A 17,598-nucleotide genomic window follows, 5' to 3' on the forward strand; every position below is an offset into this window, starting at 1 on the left:
AAAAAAAAAAAAAAAAAGAATATGTATCATTTCACTTCTATGTCAACCAAATTTAATGAAATGGTAGTTTTGTGAAGACTCACCAGGTAATTCTGGGTCTGGCTTGAGCTATTTCTTAAAGCTCAAATTATGAAAAATCTAACCAGAAAATAGAATGTTAATACACTACTCACTAACGTTTCCAGAGCATACATAAAATTACAAGCAGGAGCCTCCTGAAACTTGGGTCATATAAGAAGCCTAATGAGTTAAGAGTAAGATATCTTCACATCCTGTATACTACTAATGTTTAACAACTCATATACTAACACTAACACAATGTTTTTCAATCTGTAGGTCCTCACAAGTGAGTCATGAAACAATCTACAGCAGAATAAATATTATTCTTTACAAGTAATAAAACAAAATAGAAATAGCAGAGTACATGACAGATAGTAAAAGTACTCATTGTTTTATGAAACTTCAATTAAATTATGCACACACATGAGCATGTGTGTGTGTGTTTAACTATAGTGGGCTACAATCTGTGATTACAAGTATAGACTATGGTTTGAATAACATTGAATTTTTCCTTAAATGGTACTTCAGCAATTTCCTCCTCTCTGAAATATAGGTAAAAACTGTTTTGCTTTGTTGTTTGTTTTTTTTTTTTTTTAACTAGAAGGTTTCAATCCTCGATTTTTCTCTCCTATAATTTAACGCTGATTAATGTACTATGAAGTAACAAATTCATCCAAAAGATGAGACTTTACTAATACGTTTCCCAGGAGGTAAAAGCATTACCCAGGGTTGGGAAATAAAAAGAATAAATAAGCCACATTTATACTTAAACTCACTTAAACATTCAATGTGTTCAATAAACCCGAATGATATAGTCAATTACTTGTAAGGGTGATGTAATCCTTAAGATAGACTCTCCACCCCAATCAATACCGTAACACCAGTGTGGGTTAGAGTCTTATGTCACCTTTGGAACGAGACGTTAACTTGCCTCAGTGTTTCATGAAAATATTCCATGCATGCAATTGATGGAAAAGTTTAGAAAACACTGACATGTGTGCAAATAAAAGCCACATGTCTTTAAACAAGGTTCTAAATACTTCTAAACAGATTAAACATCAAGTATTTACAGAGCGCTCTTCACTATGTATGAGAGTCAATTTCCTACACAATATAGTTCATAGCTGAGAAAAATTCTAAGACCCTGATTTAAAAGAGAAAAATCTCATGTTTAACAAATAGAAAAACTCCTCAAGAAAACTGTCTAGGAAGCTAAGAGAACAGAAAATTCACCTGAGAAAAATCTTCTGCGGTTGCGTGTGGGCTGCTGTCTTCTATGGAATACACAAATAAACTGGTCTGAATTTTTTCTAATAAAGTCAAGTTCTCTGGATCAAGACCAATCAGATATTCTCTTGCCTACAGGGAAAGGAGATGATTAAATATCACTGTTGAAATACAACACATCTGGAAAATGTCAAGGGTTTGTTAGAGAAAGTTTATTAAGAACGACATAAGATTGTGACTAGCACTGAGATCCATGACTGGACAATGAACAGCGTGATAGACTTCTGGGGTGCTCAGGCCTCATGGGTTGTCTCTGTCACCCCTCCCCTCAAGGCTCAGGGCCTATGCAGAAGAGAAGTCAAGAGACTGTAAAGCCAGAGGAAACAGCAGGTTCCAGATAAAACAGCAAAGGCACATGTGAACTCTCATAGAGACTGAGATGGCATGCAGAAGACCTGCACAAGCCCAGGCCAGACAAAATCCCAGCACGAAGGAGGAGAAACAGGCACAAAGTCACACCTCTGACTGAGCTATTCACACACAACAGCTTCTGGGAGAGGGAAGATCAGTTTTCTCCAACAGAATGGACCCACCGTGCGCCAGGGCAGGCTTCACGCTCAGAAGGAGCTGGCACACACAAATGTGACTCGGTGGTTTTAGTGGTTTGTTTTTAAGAAAGAAAAAACTTGAAGTTGGGTAGCTAGAAAGGGGGAGGAGAATCTGAGATGGAAAGAATATAATAAAATATACTATTTGAAATTATCAAAGAATAAAAACAAAAGATGAATTAGCATATGCAAAGAATTACATGAATTATTACCTTTGCCCACCGAGTTCGCTCCTCACTAGTTAGTGCCGCTATACTTGGTCCAACAGGTTCGTTCCAGCACTTCTTGTGGATATATGTCAGTTGTCTATGGGAGGTTATAAAAAAAGCATACTCAAAAAGAGAATGGACAGGACACATAGGAGCTACAGAAGCCTGTACATACATACACACACACACACACACACACACACACACACACACACACACACGCCTGCACTATATATAATGTGTGTGTATATTATATGTGTAGTGATTATTCTATTTATACCAAAAATTTATTGGACAATAAATTATATTTCAAAATAAGCTTAGATTATATAATTTAAACTTGGAATATATGAGCATTTCCAGGGTTCAGATAAATAAATACCTTCTCTACGGGAAAAATCTAAATAAGTATTTTGATAGTTAATCTCATAGCTATTATGTACTTCTAATTAAAAATTGTATACACATATATAAAACTAGAAAACTTACTGTATGCTCCATTATCTGTGCTTTACTCGGAAACAGAAGTACCATGTAACCAATTTTAAATGGTTTGATAAGTATCATTGTATTAATGCTGACAAGTATATTCTAAACACTTGACTCCATGTGGTGGAGCACAGCCTGTAATCCAAGCACCACAAAAGGCAGGGCAGCACAGCAAGCCTGGATAATACAGTAAGACCTTGTCTCAAAAAGAGAAAAAAGGGTGCAGGGAGCTCAGGCTGTCTAAAGAGTTTATGGGATGAGGATAAAGTGTTTTATCTCTCATTAAACATGGAACAAGTGAGTAACAGGGACTGCATATGAAGACACTCATCAGTAACAGGGACTGCAAATGAAGACACTCCCATCAGTAACAGGGACTGCATATGAAGACACTCNCTGCAAATGAAGACACTCCCATCAGTAACAGGGACTGCATATGAAGACACTCATCAGTAACAGGGACTGCAAATGAAGACACTCCCATCAGTAACGGGAGGGGAGTAACAGGTAGATCTACAAAGCTTACTGGTCAGCCATTCTAGGCAGTCACAGAGCACCAGGTTCAGTAAGAGACCTTCTCTCAGAAAAGACAGTGAAGACTCATAGTGGACAACACCTAGCTTCCACCTCTGGCCTACACACACATACACACAGAGGCATACGTACATGTATCCACATACACACATATACATTCAAATATATAAAAATTTAAAAGTCACTTAAATTATATACAGATATACCATTACTCAACATTTATAAAAATCATTTAGGAAATATGGAGTAACTATAAATTAATACACTGAAAGAATATAATATATCTCGTAAAATGTTAATTTACGAGACAAGCCATTGGCTGTGATACAGCAGTTGTATGTATATTTTACTTATATTTTAGAGACACATACTAAAATATTTACAGTAACAGGCACATTGTCTGAGATTTACTTCAAACTATCCACAGGGAACTGAAGCAAGAGACACAGAATACAACTGGATGGAACTGGTATTGAAGACCGTGAGGGAGAGTAAGCGTGCTGAGAAAGCAGGAAGGGACAGACGGTCACTTGAGGTGGAAACTGAAAGGAAACTACGGAGAGTGAGGGACACGGGGAAGGGGATGAGGAGACTGGGAAAGGTAAACAAAAACAAGTTTTGCCTGAGAAATGTCATAGTGAAACCCAATTCTTTGTAAGCCAAGAAAAAAATAAGGTCTAGCTGAAAAGTGATCCTATTCCTAACTAAAGAGGTCAGAGGTCAGGAGCAGAGCATGGTGAGGCCTGCCTCGTGTAACTGAGTCAAAAGGCACATGATAACAATGTAAAGAACAAGTCACCTCACCGCACTTTATCTGGAAGGATGGGACACACTAAACTAATAACAGTAACTAATTCCAGAGTAGGGACATGGGACCAGTAACACATGGAATTTTTTTTTCTTTTCTTCAACTAGAATACATGCATATAGATCTGGTAAAACTGAAAATTAAAAGTAGGTATTTTTAAGAACAGCATTATGAAACTCTTATTCTAAAACTTACTGTCACTTAAAGAAAGGAAATTCTGAACACATTTTCTGACCCAAGCAAGAGCTTGAGACCTAAGGAAATCCAAGAAAGTCGTCCGAGACAGTCTCCTCAGATAGTCTAAGTGGGTCAGGAGCTGGCTAAGGCCAGGATGATCTTGAAAAGCCTTCACTCCTGATCCTCCTGCTGGAAGGACAGGCCTCTGTGCCAGCACTCCAGCGAAGGGAAACAGCAGGGGAAACACAAGGGGCATGAAGGTTTACACAGGAGGGCAGGGGGCACGAGAGCTGCTTAACTAAAACAAAACAGTATGTGTAAGTCCATGACTAACATGTCGGTATGGGCCGTGTATATGTGTGTGTGTGTGTGTGTGTGTGTGTAGACAATTAAAGAAAGAGAGGCCATGAAATTGAAGGAGAGCAAGGTGGGAGGGATGCACATGGGAAGGGTCAGAGGGAGAAAAGGGAAAGGAGGAAATGACATACTTGTATCTTAATTTCAAAAGATAAAGCTTTTTCAAAACGTAGGTATGCTGGGCGGTGGTGGCGCACGCCTTTAATCCCAGCACTCGGGAGGCAGAGGAGGTGGATTTCTGAGTTCGAGGCCAGCCTGGTCTACAGAGTGAGTTCCAGGACAGCCAGGGCTACACAGAGAAACACTGTCTCGAAAAACAAACAAACAAAAAAAATGTAGGCATAAAAAAGTGATGGAAGCCTACTATGTTGTAACTACATTAAAAATATGAAAAACAGGGGCTGGTGAGATGGCTCAGCAGGTAAGAGCACCCAACTGTTCTTCCAAAGGTTCTGAGTTCAAATCCCAGCAACCACATGGTGGCTCACAACCATCCGCAACGAGATCTGACTCCCTCTTCTGGAATGTCTGAAGACAGCTACGGTGTACTTACATATAATAAATAAATAAATAAATCTTTAAAAAAAATATGAAAAACAAATTTGAAGGGAGATACCCCACACAGGTTACATAATGATGGTTCTAGAAGCAACAGGTCACTAACTTAAAGTTCCAGTGAGAAGTATGGGGTACTTTCATAGAAGCTGCTATTCAGTGAGGTCCCAAAAAGACTCCAAAATAATAGCCCCTTCTATTTGTCTTGGTTGCTGTGCTGGCTAGTTTGATTTCGACTTGACACACGCTACAGAGAGCCCTTTGGGAAGAAGGAAACTCAACTGAGAAAATGTCCCTACCAGACTATCCTGTAGGATAGGTGTGGCACATTTTCTTAAATAGTGATTCCTGTGGAAGGCTCAGCCCATTGTAGTCGATGCCACTCCTGAGCAGGAGGTCCTGGGTTCTATAAGAAAGCAGGCTGAGCAAGCCATAAGGAGTGAGCCAGTGAGCAGCAGCCCTCCATGACCTCTGCATCAGCTCTGCCTCCAGTGCCTGCCCTGGCTTCCCTTCATGAAGGACTTGAATATAAGCTGAAATGAACCTTTTTCCCCCAGGTTGCTTTTGCTCATGGTGTTTTAGTATAGCCATAGAAACCCTAACCAAGACAGTCACCAACCAAAGCCAGATAAAACATCACAGACCTTGACTACAAAATAAAGGAATGGAGGTGGGACTGAGCTAGAAACTGACCCCAGTGCTGGCCAGCTCTCAAAAGTGCTGAAGGTGCTTTGCAGGCTTCTGGGGAAGAAAAGGCATTAACAGTCTCCCCTTGTTACGACGCCATGAACAATACCATGCCCACGTAATAAGAGCTATGGGGTAACCAACTGCTGCCGTACGGCTCCATACCTAGTGCTACAAACCAGTCAAATACACAAGCTTGGAAAAGCACGGGCCCTAGCAGCTCCATGAGGCCCTGTGGAGAACTTAGTGCTATTGCTCAGTAAAATGGACAGTTCACACTTGCCTGTCTGTCTGCCACTATGCTGCCCACCTTGATGACAATGCACTAATCCTCTGAAATTGTTAGCAAGCCTTCACTTAAATGCTGTCTTCTATAAGTTGCCTTAGACATAGTGTCTCTTTACAGAGTAGAGCAGTAGCTAAGACAATGGACTACTGATAGATTCTCAGAGTCTTGACCTGTGTATGCACTGCTGAGCTCAGACGGCCCGGCTCAAACTCCATGAATCACAACAAAACAAAATATCATGAATGTGGTAAAGAGAGTTGTATGGAAAAGGGAAGCTAACAGGGATGCCAGGAATGAAGTCAAAGTGGGGAAAAGAAGAAGAATACATTCTACACATGTATAAAATTGTTAAAGAACAAAATTAATTAATTAAAGATGCATAATTTCTTTAAAAGGTAGTTTAAAGACCTGAGAAGTTCTGGCGGGGTGATCAAAGATCCCTCGTGTAGTACATCAAAGACAAACGCTCTGCCTCGACACAGCACGGCAATGTGGGTTGGACAATGCCCTTCACTCTCTGGAAAAGGACACAGAAAATACACGGCTCAGTAAAGCTACATTCAGCCAAGACATTATAATTACACTAATATTTTATTTATCATAAATGATAAATTTTAAATAATGATAAATTAATCATGTATGATATGTAAATGAATCTCCTAGACAAAGAAGAGAAAGAGGAAAACCTGCCACTGAACAAAAAGCTACGTCAGGTAACAGTAAATCCTGCTGTGCGACTCCACAGCAAGGTAACCGGACACCCGACCGTCAACTGCACATTTCAAAAAAACTAGAAGAAAGGACTTTCAATTTTCCATAAAGAGTGCCAGATGTTTGAGGAGATGGGCATGTTTAACTTGATTTCATAATGTAGACATATTCTGACATCACACAGTAGTTAATATGTATAACATATCACTTTTATGTTTATATTTTTCAATCAGAAAACACAATTTAAGGAAAAAAAAAATCAAGACACTAGGTATAGCTGAGTGGTAAGTCTGCTTGTCTACGATGCCTGAGACCAAGTATGGTCCCTATATCAATAAGGAAGAAATGATAAGTTGACAGAATTTCAGTTACTATGATATAAATACTCTTGAAACTTGTCCATGTGAATCTTGAACTTGTTAAGTTTCAAGTGTTTGTGTTCTGTGAAATATACCAAAGTGCTGCAAGAGTTTTTTACTTAAAAGACAGAAATGGGAAGGGGAAGCCTGGTAAGATGGAGCACGCCTTTAATCCCAGCACTGTGGAGGCAGAGGCAGACGGATCTCAGTTTGCGGCCAGCCTGATCTACAGAGTGAGTTCCAGGACAGCCAGGGCTACACAGAGAAACCCTGTCTCAAAAAAGCAATCAACTTGTTAACACAGAGAAGAGAGATGCTAGAGGGGTGAGGCAGGCGTGGCTGGGAGGGTGGGGGAGCACCCTCTTAGAGGCAAAAGAGGAGGGGACTGGGATGGGAGGTTTACAGGGGGGGAACCAGGAAGGGGGACAATATTTGAAATGTAATAAAAAAGTAGTAATTAAAAAACAAGCAAACAAAGAGGAATGGGAAGAGAAGATGGGGATCTGAGGAAACCTGGAAGAACCACTTGAGAGAACAGTTTCTCTTTGAGATTATTTTAATGTTCATTTATCACTGAATAATTTATTGACATCTAGACCTATACCACTGTGAACCTTCGTAATCCCCCCCCCCATCACCAAGTGAAGGAGGGTTGGAGCGCTGCACCTGGAGTATTTAATACTTGAGTGGGAGACAGTTTAACAATTCCTCAATGAAAGCTTTCAGTAGAGAAAAATCATATGCCTGAATCAAGGGGAAGAACTTTAGCCATCTATGTCCCTGATCCTTGTCTCTCAAACAGGACAGTGAAGGGATGAAGGATGAGATGCACAGTACCACTGACTATGGTTTATTGGTTGGAATTTATTCGTTGCTTTATACATACAATTTCTTGACATCTATTTCTCTACTATGAGGAAAGACCATCTCTTGATAACCCCACCACCTCCTCTATTCCTCTACTTCCTCAATATTTAGGAGATAAATGTTTTTGTTCCTCCGAATATGTCCAAGCCATTTCTTCTCTCTGACCCCTTTAAACATCCCCAGATCCCTTAACATTTCCCACACATACCCTTTACTACCATCTTCTATTGACACCCTTCCCAAAACTCAGAACTTGAAAAGAAAATAAGACTTACCCCCACTTAATCAATAAATATCTGGGAGAGTGTGTCTCCGGGGTGTGGTGTCACACAATGAACTGATGGGGATATGTGAAAAGGGAGCTGAATGAAATGGAAAATATGAACCATGGAAATTCTGCACAGTACCGTGCAGAGGGAACAGTAACTGTAAACCTTATCAAGACGAAAGTGGCCTGGCTTGCTACATGCAGAAGAGCTCAGTGAACGTCAGCAGAGACAGGGCAGAGTAGTAAGTCAGGCTGAGACTAGACCACCTGTGACTCAGAAAGGCCTTGAGTGTTAAGGATGATTGGCAGGAAACGAAGGGAGGTTTTACTCAGGAGAGTGTAATGTGATCTGACCAGTATTTTAAGAAGGTCCCTCCAGGGTGAGTGGAGAAAAGTTTAACATAACTAGATCAGTTCGTAGGTAATGAAAGGGGTTCAGGTGAGAACATCCTAACGGAGCTGTAGGGTTGGTTGGTTGGTTTTTGAGGTAGGGTTTCAGTATGCACTCCCAATCCCATCTCAGTCTCCAGGGTACTAGACTACAGGCCTGCATCTTCACACTTTTCAGGGATGATGGTTCTGATTGATGTGTCACTTGCAGGAAAAAAAGAGGTAACTGCTTTTCTTTTAGTACAAGAAATAACACCAATTGGAGCAACCTCCTAAAGCAAGAGAACTGGTACCACAATAGGAAGGTGGGGTAGGGACCAAGCAGGAAGTGAATCTAACCCATAGCAGCTGTCCTCAAGGTCAAAAGCATCGGCCAGGGATTCCTTGGAAGTTTCTTTTGTCTGTGGTTCTGTGGGGTGGAGCTCAGGGCCTCCCACCTCTGCGCTACCCCCAGCTTGTTAACCATCTACTTTTGTAAACTACACAAATGTGCAATTATGTAATACTAAAAGAAAATAGGGTAGACGAATATTTGGCTAAGTATTTTAGGGCTGCTGAAAAAATTATCCCTGAGTGACTTGAAACAACCAATTTATTATATCTTATGGGGTTGAAGGATGAATCTGAAGTTACTTTCTCTGTGATGAAAATGAAGGTGAGGCTCTCTTCCTTCTGAAGGCTCTGGAAAGACTGTTTCCTTCCTCAGCTCAGGAGCCCCTCCTTCTACCTTCAAAGCCATCAAGGGGAGCCCACAGCCTGGTTGTGCTGCCACTTCTGGTTTCCTTGTGAGAATGCATTAAGACTCTAAGATCAGTGTGATTGGTTCAGCATAACCTCGTCTCCAGGTTAAGTCATTAACAACCTTAACCCCTCCTTGCTGGAGACTGGGACACGGCATCTTTGGAGGACTACTATTCTCCCTATGTAGATAGGTTGATCATTCCGATTATGTGAGCTTTTATTAAGTAATTGTCAGCAACTGGAAGGCTTAATTATCTTGGGACACTCTGCCTGTATCTTTTTTGGACACAGGAAAGAGAACTAAACAAAAAGAACAAGACACATGACATTCACAGCAAAAAGGATAAAAAGATGTCATCTTTCCCTCACCTTGTGGGAAGTTACCAAAGTAAAAGAATTATTTATTTTATTTTCCCCAAATGAGAAGAAAAAAAACAAAACACATTCAAGATGTTTTCACAGTTAGAAATATAACAAGGAACATCCCTACCAACCACAATCTATGGGTGTACAGAGGTCAAACAGAGTAGCTTACATAAACTTCAATTCCACCTACATAACTCTCTTCATGTCACTCAGAGTGAGATAAAAGATTTGGGATTCACTGTCACTCTAAGGAGGCTGAGTGAGGAATGTCAAGTCCTTACTTCATGAGGTCAAACAGAAGAGTTAGTTAATATACTCTGTGGGTCTCCAAAGAAGGGAAGATATGGGTACTTATGGAAGCTAGCCATCTATCCTCACCACCACCATCAGAGATGGTAGGGCCATCTTGCTTTAAAATGAATAAATGAAAATAGGATTCCCAGCCTGGTCTACAAAGTGAGTTCCAGGATAGCCAGGGCTACACAGAGAAACCCTGTCTCAAAAAACCAAAAAAAAAGAAAAAGAAAGAAAGAAAAGAAAATAGGATTCCTTCAGAAAAAGTTCACTAGCTGAGAATGAGGCTCAAGGCAAAATCAGTCTTACCTTTAAGTGCAGGAATAAACTAACAATTATAGCAAGACGCTATGGGCACAAGAGAGAGAAGAGTATGGCTGTCCAGAGCACTAAGGCCATGATATGGTGTGTCACAATGTGGACACAAAAACAGCCAAGGTGGACCACCGATGGATGTGGCTGTTCCCAGTGATAACGGAAACTGCAACATTCGGGGTGATGGAGTTTTAAGTTAACAGGGTCTAGGGTGTATCTGCAGAAAAAGACCTTACTGAAATAAAGGTTCTGGGGTGGGGGGTGGGGGGGAATGAGGCCTTGGATAATGTATAACTAGGAGCTAAAGTCATTTTCCCTAATATTCATCAAGAGTATTACTGAGCTAGTAATGGGAGAGAAGACAGTTTCACAGAGAGTCTCTGATAAACTGACCAGAACCCAACTGTTAAAAATAGCATCTTAGAAATCACCACGAAACCACTCAAATGTCAGCGCCTCCCCCGCAACCCCGCCCTGCCAAATATCAGCCACATCCCATGTCTTTACTTACCAGTCTTAAAATAATTCATAATCGAATCTCTAGTAATTCCTGGAACCTTGCAGGTAGAAAACAACATTCGGAATTGGTTCATGTCTAGAGGAGTATTTCCAGATTTATGTACAGGCAATTTTTCACTATTAAAAAAACATTTTGATTAAAACGTCATTATTAAAACTTGCTATAGAGCTAGCACAACTCTATTATTCTCCCCCTGCCCCAGTAGCCTAGTTAAATTACAGCATCTGCTCATTCCCCACCGGGCAAGCCCACCTGAAGCCTCTGTCAGGGCCCTAAGTGCCTGTCCCTTCTCCGTCCAACCCGTGCCAGGAGCCTTGGCACTCTCACCTTCTTAGCAGCTGCCAGTAGTTCAAGTTGTACCACAGCAATAAGCTTCCTCTTTCTAGTTGAGTGCCTTCCCTTTCGGGCCAGTAGTGCTCAAAATGGGGACTCGGACCCACAAAGTTCACATTCAGTTGTGATGGAATACGTACGTCCAGGTAGGCAACATTGAGCCACCACTCTTCCAGCTAAAAGGAATTAAGAGCATTGCTTCTTCCAAATGTTCCAATATGTAACTGCTAGCAAGAGAACATGCTACATTTGTCCCTTATCCTTCTAGTTCAAAACCACAGATCATGAAAAATGCCGCTGTAATAACCTCCCTTCCTTTTTTCCCTCCTTCTCACTTTTGGAACTGTTAACTCCTAAATACTAGGTGGTTTAACTCCGCCATCAAACCCTACTATCCAACTTTCCCTATTAGCCAACAAGCTATTTAGGCGAGTCCTAGAATATAACAGATATTCACTGAAGCTCACTTAATAGTTATTAAGTAAGACACTTATAATATTCCTTTACCAAAACAAAAAGCAAAACAAACCAAACAAACAACCCTAAAATTCTAAAATGCAAGACCCTTCAGTATGCTTCAAACTAATTTATACTTTTCTCTGACACCCCTTTTTATGTGTCCCCGGTCACCGCAATTAACTGAATTTCTTACCTAAGTAATCTGACACTATCAGGTTACCTGGCATTCTTTTTTTTTTTTTTTTTAATTGATGGCACAAAGTGTAGTTAGTCGCCCAGAAAAAGACCTGAGTGAAAAAGATACGTCTTTACCTTTACCCCCATTTTAATTAAAATCTCCTCAAAACTGAGAACAAAGAAATTGGGAAGCAGACTGGTTTTGCTTGTTTGTTTGTTTGTTTTCATCACAAAGAGCAATGTCTCAATGAAAACATCAGGCATTTTTCTCTATAAAATTGTAAGTCACCATCATTATTTTTCAACTAAGGCAATGCTTGCTAACGGTGAAACACCAGCCTCTAATTCATGTACAGGAGACGTGGTTAGGTTCAAGGGGTCAGGGGAGGCTGCTGCTCGGAATGGAGACTAGGAAGTTAGAGCTCCTTCTCCTTCAGTCTACCTCTCTGGGCTACAGAGCATGTCCAACCACTCCCACCTCTCCCATGCTCTGTTTAGATATGCTGTGCCACCTGTGTGAGAGGATCTGTCAGGCTACGGTGGCCTGGAAGGCCTTTTCTAGCAAGCACGGTCTGTAGCTCACCACATGTATGGCTCAGTGGAGAGCTTGCCCAGCACGTGTAACTCTGGATCCTATGACAATAGTGACAACACATATACCACACACAAGAATTAAAATAGGGAGTCTGGGCTCCATTGTGGACTTACTGGGTCAAAACCTACTGATCCCTGGAAACCTCTATTTTAACATGTTCTCAGGAAAGAGAAAAGCTCACTTATAAAACAAATGCTCTCCAGTTAAGTGAGTCCAGCTGTTGTGTGTGACCATGACAATGACTTCAGGCGTTTTCTAACAATGATGTAAACATAAAGCCAAGCACACTGTAAGTCTCCTTTAAATATCAAGTTTTCAATTATAAGTATACAAAATAAATACCCAGTTTCTTTTTTCTTTAGCCCTTTCAAGTAACTTCTGATGCAATGTTTTGCCAGCTCCATCTTGAAACCGTTGTACTATTTCTTCAGTTTTCTTATACTCTTCTTCATTTGCAAATGGCTTCACTATAGGAAAAGTGATTAGACGTAAGTACCTCACACACCATCTCAACCACTCTTACATAAATCTAAACCCTGCTAGCACACAGTAAGGTTTCAGTTTGCAACATGAAGACTGTAATTTTTTTAAAAAAAGAAATATAACAGTGGGCATTGTAATAATGCAGTCACAATATTATTCTGAAATTATTCCTAAGTTACTGTAGCTGATAGTAAAGAGGTAAAGCTATCATCTAGCTATACTGTGTAGAAAGTAAGGCCTATGTAACCACAAATAAGAGAGATTAAAGCATTTTCCATTAATGTTTATGAAAATCAATTGTTTTGAAAATGAGTTTGTTAGAAATCAAATTAATGTATTCTTTTTGTTTCATATTTGCTTCTTTAAAATCTGAACTAGCACAATGTATAATCCATTCCAAAATATCTGTTTTCAGAGAGTAAATACTCAAAAAAAGTCAATAATCTGTGAATTTAAAATATGCTACTATAATAGTTTTTTTTTTTAAGAAAAAAAAAGGTATTTGAAAAGCAAAACAAAATTGGTCTGAGATGACAGCTACTTTTTAGCATAAGTACCTGGGTTTGATACCTAGAACCCATGTTTAAAATTAACAAAGAAACAAACATACAAACAGTATGAGATAGAGGCAAGCAGGTATACACCATCCAAAATAAATAAATAATAGATAGATAGATAGATAGATAGATAGATAGATAGATAGATAGATAGATAGATAGGGATGGTATTCATGCGCACACGCCTGCTTCCAGTTCAGCCAGGGAACCAGACATACTTATCTCCACTCCTTCTAGAATTCCACTAATATGACAGTAAAGCGATTTTCAAAAGGAGTGCAGGGGTGAGAGAACTCAGCAGTTAAGTGAACTAGCTGCTCAGTTCCCCACTTGGCAACTCGAAACCACCTGTAGTGGGATCTGATGCCCTCTTCTGGTATCTTAGAAGGATATACAAACAAAGCACTCATAAACATAAAATACTTAAAAATCAATCTAAAAAGAACAAGGGGGAACGTGTAATCTACGAGGGAGAGAAACAGAGAGTGGGACAGGGAGGGGCCAAGAAACAGAAGACAACAGACAAATTAAGGTAACATTTCAAAAATCTAGGAAACTCTGTGAGGCAGACAGTGTGGCAAGTCTGTAGAGCCCAGCCACTTGAGAGGCTGAGGTGGGGGAAGTTCAAGGTCAGCCTGGGCAACATACTGGGACCCTGTTTCAAAAACCCCAAAGTAAACAAACATATCAACTGGGGAAATGATGACAGGCTTGTAAAATAGAGAAAATAAGTATCTAAGGCCAGGAAATAAAAGCCACAGAAAATACAAAATGTGGTCAAATGTAAATCAAGAAACAAGCTAATTCTGATAGCTGAATCCAGGGTTCAAGAATTCAAGGCACAAGGTACCTCTGAAAACAAACAGAAAACGAAAGATGAACAAGACTGCCGCCGGGTCTTCACCCAAATCAGAGACAGGCACCCCATCGGCACAACTCTCTCTTAGTGCCAGGAAAAATATTGAAAATGAATCACATGAAACAGAATGCCTGGATTCTGTCCACATTAAATAAGTGGGATTACACTGAAAATACACATCCTATATTCAAATATTCATGAAATGCAGCAGACGCAAACAGCCTAAGTATCTGTCTGTACTATATACACACTGGCGTGATAATGAGCCATAAAAAAATAAAATGAAATACTGACATTGGTTACAGCCCAGATGAAACTGGAAATGCTAAATGAACAAAGCCTAGAATACAAAGGTAGCCAACACCATTCGGAAACACTGATACCTGGAGAGGGAGGTGCAAGGAGGGTGTGGAAGGCAGCCAGTAGCTACTAAGTGAGACTCACGTTATGGAGGACTACTGCAGACAGGAATCACTTCCTGAGTATCTCAGAGAGCAGAGTTTTGAATGTTTTTGACATAATGAAACAATGTCTGAAGAGACAGATATTTGACCTACTATAAACATTATACAGTATACATATAGTGAAATCACACAGTGCCAGCTCATGAGCGCATGCATGTATGTGTGTGTGTGTGTGTGTGTGTTTTCAGAACTCAAGTACAGGAAGGAGTGCTGTGAACTGCTTGCTGTTCTCTGGACACAGCACCGCTGATGTGACGCTGGCCCTGGGTTTATCTGCACAAGACCAAGATCACGAGAGCTAATTCCAGCAGGGAGTGGGGAGGGGCTCTCAAGGTGTCACCACTGGCAGAGGAGCTGATGGCTACTGATAGAGAATTACTTTTCTTTAGAAGTGTAGCGCCTATCAGATCCCCCTGTCCCACTGCAGGACTCATACAGGCAAGCACTAGTTGGAATCTGCAGGTTAGTTAAATAAGTTAATAAATGACTTTAAAAGGTATATGAACTTGGGAAGGAGATGAGGCAGGAGGCACTATGATCTTCAGTAGGAGGGACCCCAAAATCAGAACGGCACCGCATTTCCTATAAGGAACAAACAAGGCCTTCGAAAGTCTTAAAGCACACCCAATTCAGAGATCTACACTCAGCTAAAAAAAAAAAGAAGAAAAAAATCAAGTAAAAAACATTTAGCTCTCTTTTCCCTCCCCAAATATTCTTCCACAGGCAGGATGAAGCGATGTAAGGAAGGATACTAAGAAAGAGTAGGTAGGAGAGAGGTGAAGAGAGCTGCCCGAGTGTTAGCAAAGGAAACGCTCTGCACAGCAGCTATGGAGAAGAGAGAGAGAGGAGGGGCAGGGGAGGAGAAGGGAAAGAGCTCCACAAGGGATGGCTTTCAAGAGGAAATACAACTGATTAAGTATTTTATGCCTAACTGTATCCAAGAATATTCACCCAGTCAAGTGTTTAGGAACAAATTATGAATACAAAGAAAAAAAAATTAAGCAATGAAAAATGAGGAAATGCAGCAAATACATACCAAAGTGAAATGACACACTCATTCATGAACAACTATAGGGCTCTAAACCAGCGGTTCTCTACCTGTGCAACCCCTAGGGGGTCGAATGGCCCTTTCACAGGGGTCACCTAAGACCACTGAAAAACACATTTGAAATTTACATTACGATTCAAAACAGTAACAAATTTACAGTTACGAAGTATGATCAAAAATACTTTTCTGGCTGTGCGTCACCCCAACATGAGGAGCAGCACGGGCCACTGCTCTAGACCCTGAACGGCCAGGTGGGTTACGGCAAAGATCTATTAAGATCAGGGAACTGCTGATTTAAAGTGGTGATTTTATATACAGATAATGAGAATGTGAGGGAAATTTGGATATGACAGATTGTACAGATGCTCTGGACAAATGTTAGGGAACAAACCTCAAAACCATTTTAAGGAATTAATTTATAATATGGAAACTACAAGATCCAAGAAATGGAAGATTATTTTAAATATGGAGATAGTAAAAGAAACACAGAGGACTTCAAAATCTTTGTCCTCCGTGGGACTTAGTACAAGGAGATAGAGACAAAGGACTTCTATTTACACTGCAGGCCTACTAATACCATCTGACATTCCAAACTATGGGAAAAAACAACTTTCAAAAAGCTTCGCATGTTTTAAGGATGAGCCTTCGAGGCATCTGCAATGAGACCCGTTACTAACAACATTAAGCTACACTAGGAGAATATGAACACACCTGATTCAAGGTATTTTTTTAATGATTCTTCAAGTGAAGGAACAGGTAACGATGGAAGAGAGTCCTGGTACTGAAATGTCCGTTCTTCAACTGATTTAGTCACTTGGTTTTCCATGATATAGTCACAGTAAGAAAACTAAAAGAAAAAAAAAAATGCGGGACATCAGTCACAACTTCCAACCCATGAGCCATTTGGAAACTTGTCAAATAAGGAAAACCAACTTTACTATTAAGAATGTAAACTTAGCATGCCAGGAACATGTCATCAGAAAGACTTACGGCCATGACCACCAAACACCAGGTAGTGCGGTGTCACAGAAAACACTCTTTCCCCTAACCTTCACACTGTCTTCTAGAGGCAACATTCTCTGCCACCTCACATATGCAAACAAGCATTTCAGGTTTAGTCTTGTTTAAGAAGTCACACTTGGTATACTCAAATGCCTATGTGTTAGGTTACAATCTCCCCGCTGACGAGGCGACATTGCAGGCCATCAGGGAATCTGCAGAGAATCTGGCTGGGTGGGTAGGATTAGATGTATAGAACAAGATTATGGTCTGAGAAACTCTCAAAAGCATATGCAGAGGTGTGGAGCATGGGATATTCTAGACTGTAAGAATTCATGTGACAGGCTGATGTCACTTAATGCTGTGCAGATGGCACGGGCCCTAATCACACTGGCTTTGAATATCACAAACCAAACTTGAATATTTTCTCCATTTGTGGTAATTTTCATCAAAATAAAACTAACACTATATATGAATAGGCTATATTGGTATTGAGTAAAAAGTAAGATTTCTGAGAGAATCATTTATAGATTCTATATAAAACCAGTAACTAAGAAAACAAAGAATTATACTGAATGAAAACTTCCTGACTTTTTATAACCTATTTTAAAATAGCAAAGTTAAATAAAATATACTATTCATATGTTATAAAAGTTAATCATATCACCGGGCATGGTGGCGCACACCTTTAATCCCAGCACTCGGGAGGCAGAGGCAGGTGGATTTCTGAGTTTGAGGCCAGCCTGTTCTACAAAGTGAGTTCCAGGACAGCCAGGGCTATACAGAGAAACCC

General features: G+C 40.3%; 1 protein-coding gene across 2 annotated transcripts in view; it reads right to left on the reverse strand.

The window, feature by feature from the left end:
• The window catches only part of Crot (carnitine O-octanoyltransferase), a 30,123-nt gene that overhangs the window by 10,357 nt on the left and 2,168 nt on the right, over positions 1–17,598 (reverse strand). For both annotated transcript variants that reach the window (XM_029535566.1, XM_021190694.2), the window contains exons 3-9: positions 16,518–16,653; positions 12,738–12,862; positions 11,159–11,340; positions 10,823–10,947; positions 6,409–6,517; positions 2,108–2,201; positions 1,294–1,419 (exon numbers count right to left, since the gene is read on the reverse strand). In XM_029535566.1, the coding sequence (XP_029391426.1) occupies positions 1,294–1,419; positions 2,108–2,201; positions 6,409–6,517; positions 10,823–10,947; positions 11,159–11,340; positions 12,738–12,862; positions 16,518–16,632 (876 nt within the window). In that variant the 5' untranslated portion in view covers positions 16,633–16,653. The remainder of the gene's footprint in view (positions 1–1,293; positions 1,420–2,107; positions 2,202–6,408; positions 6,518–10,822; positions 10,948–11,158; positions 11,341–12,737; positions 12,863–16,517; positions 16,654–17,598) is intronic.

This window comes from Mus pahari, chromosome 2 (genome assembly GCF_900095145.1).
Source record: "Mus pahari chromosome 2, PAHARI_EIJ_v1.1, whole genome shotgun sequence".
Classification (NCBI taxonomy): Eukaryota; Metazoa; Chordata; class Mammalia; order Rodentia; family Muridae; genus Mus; species Mus pahari.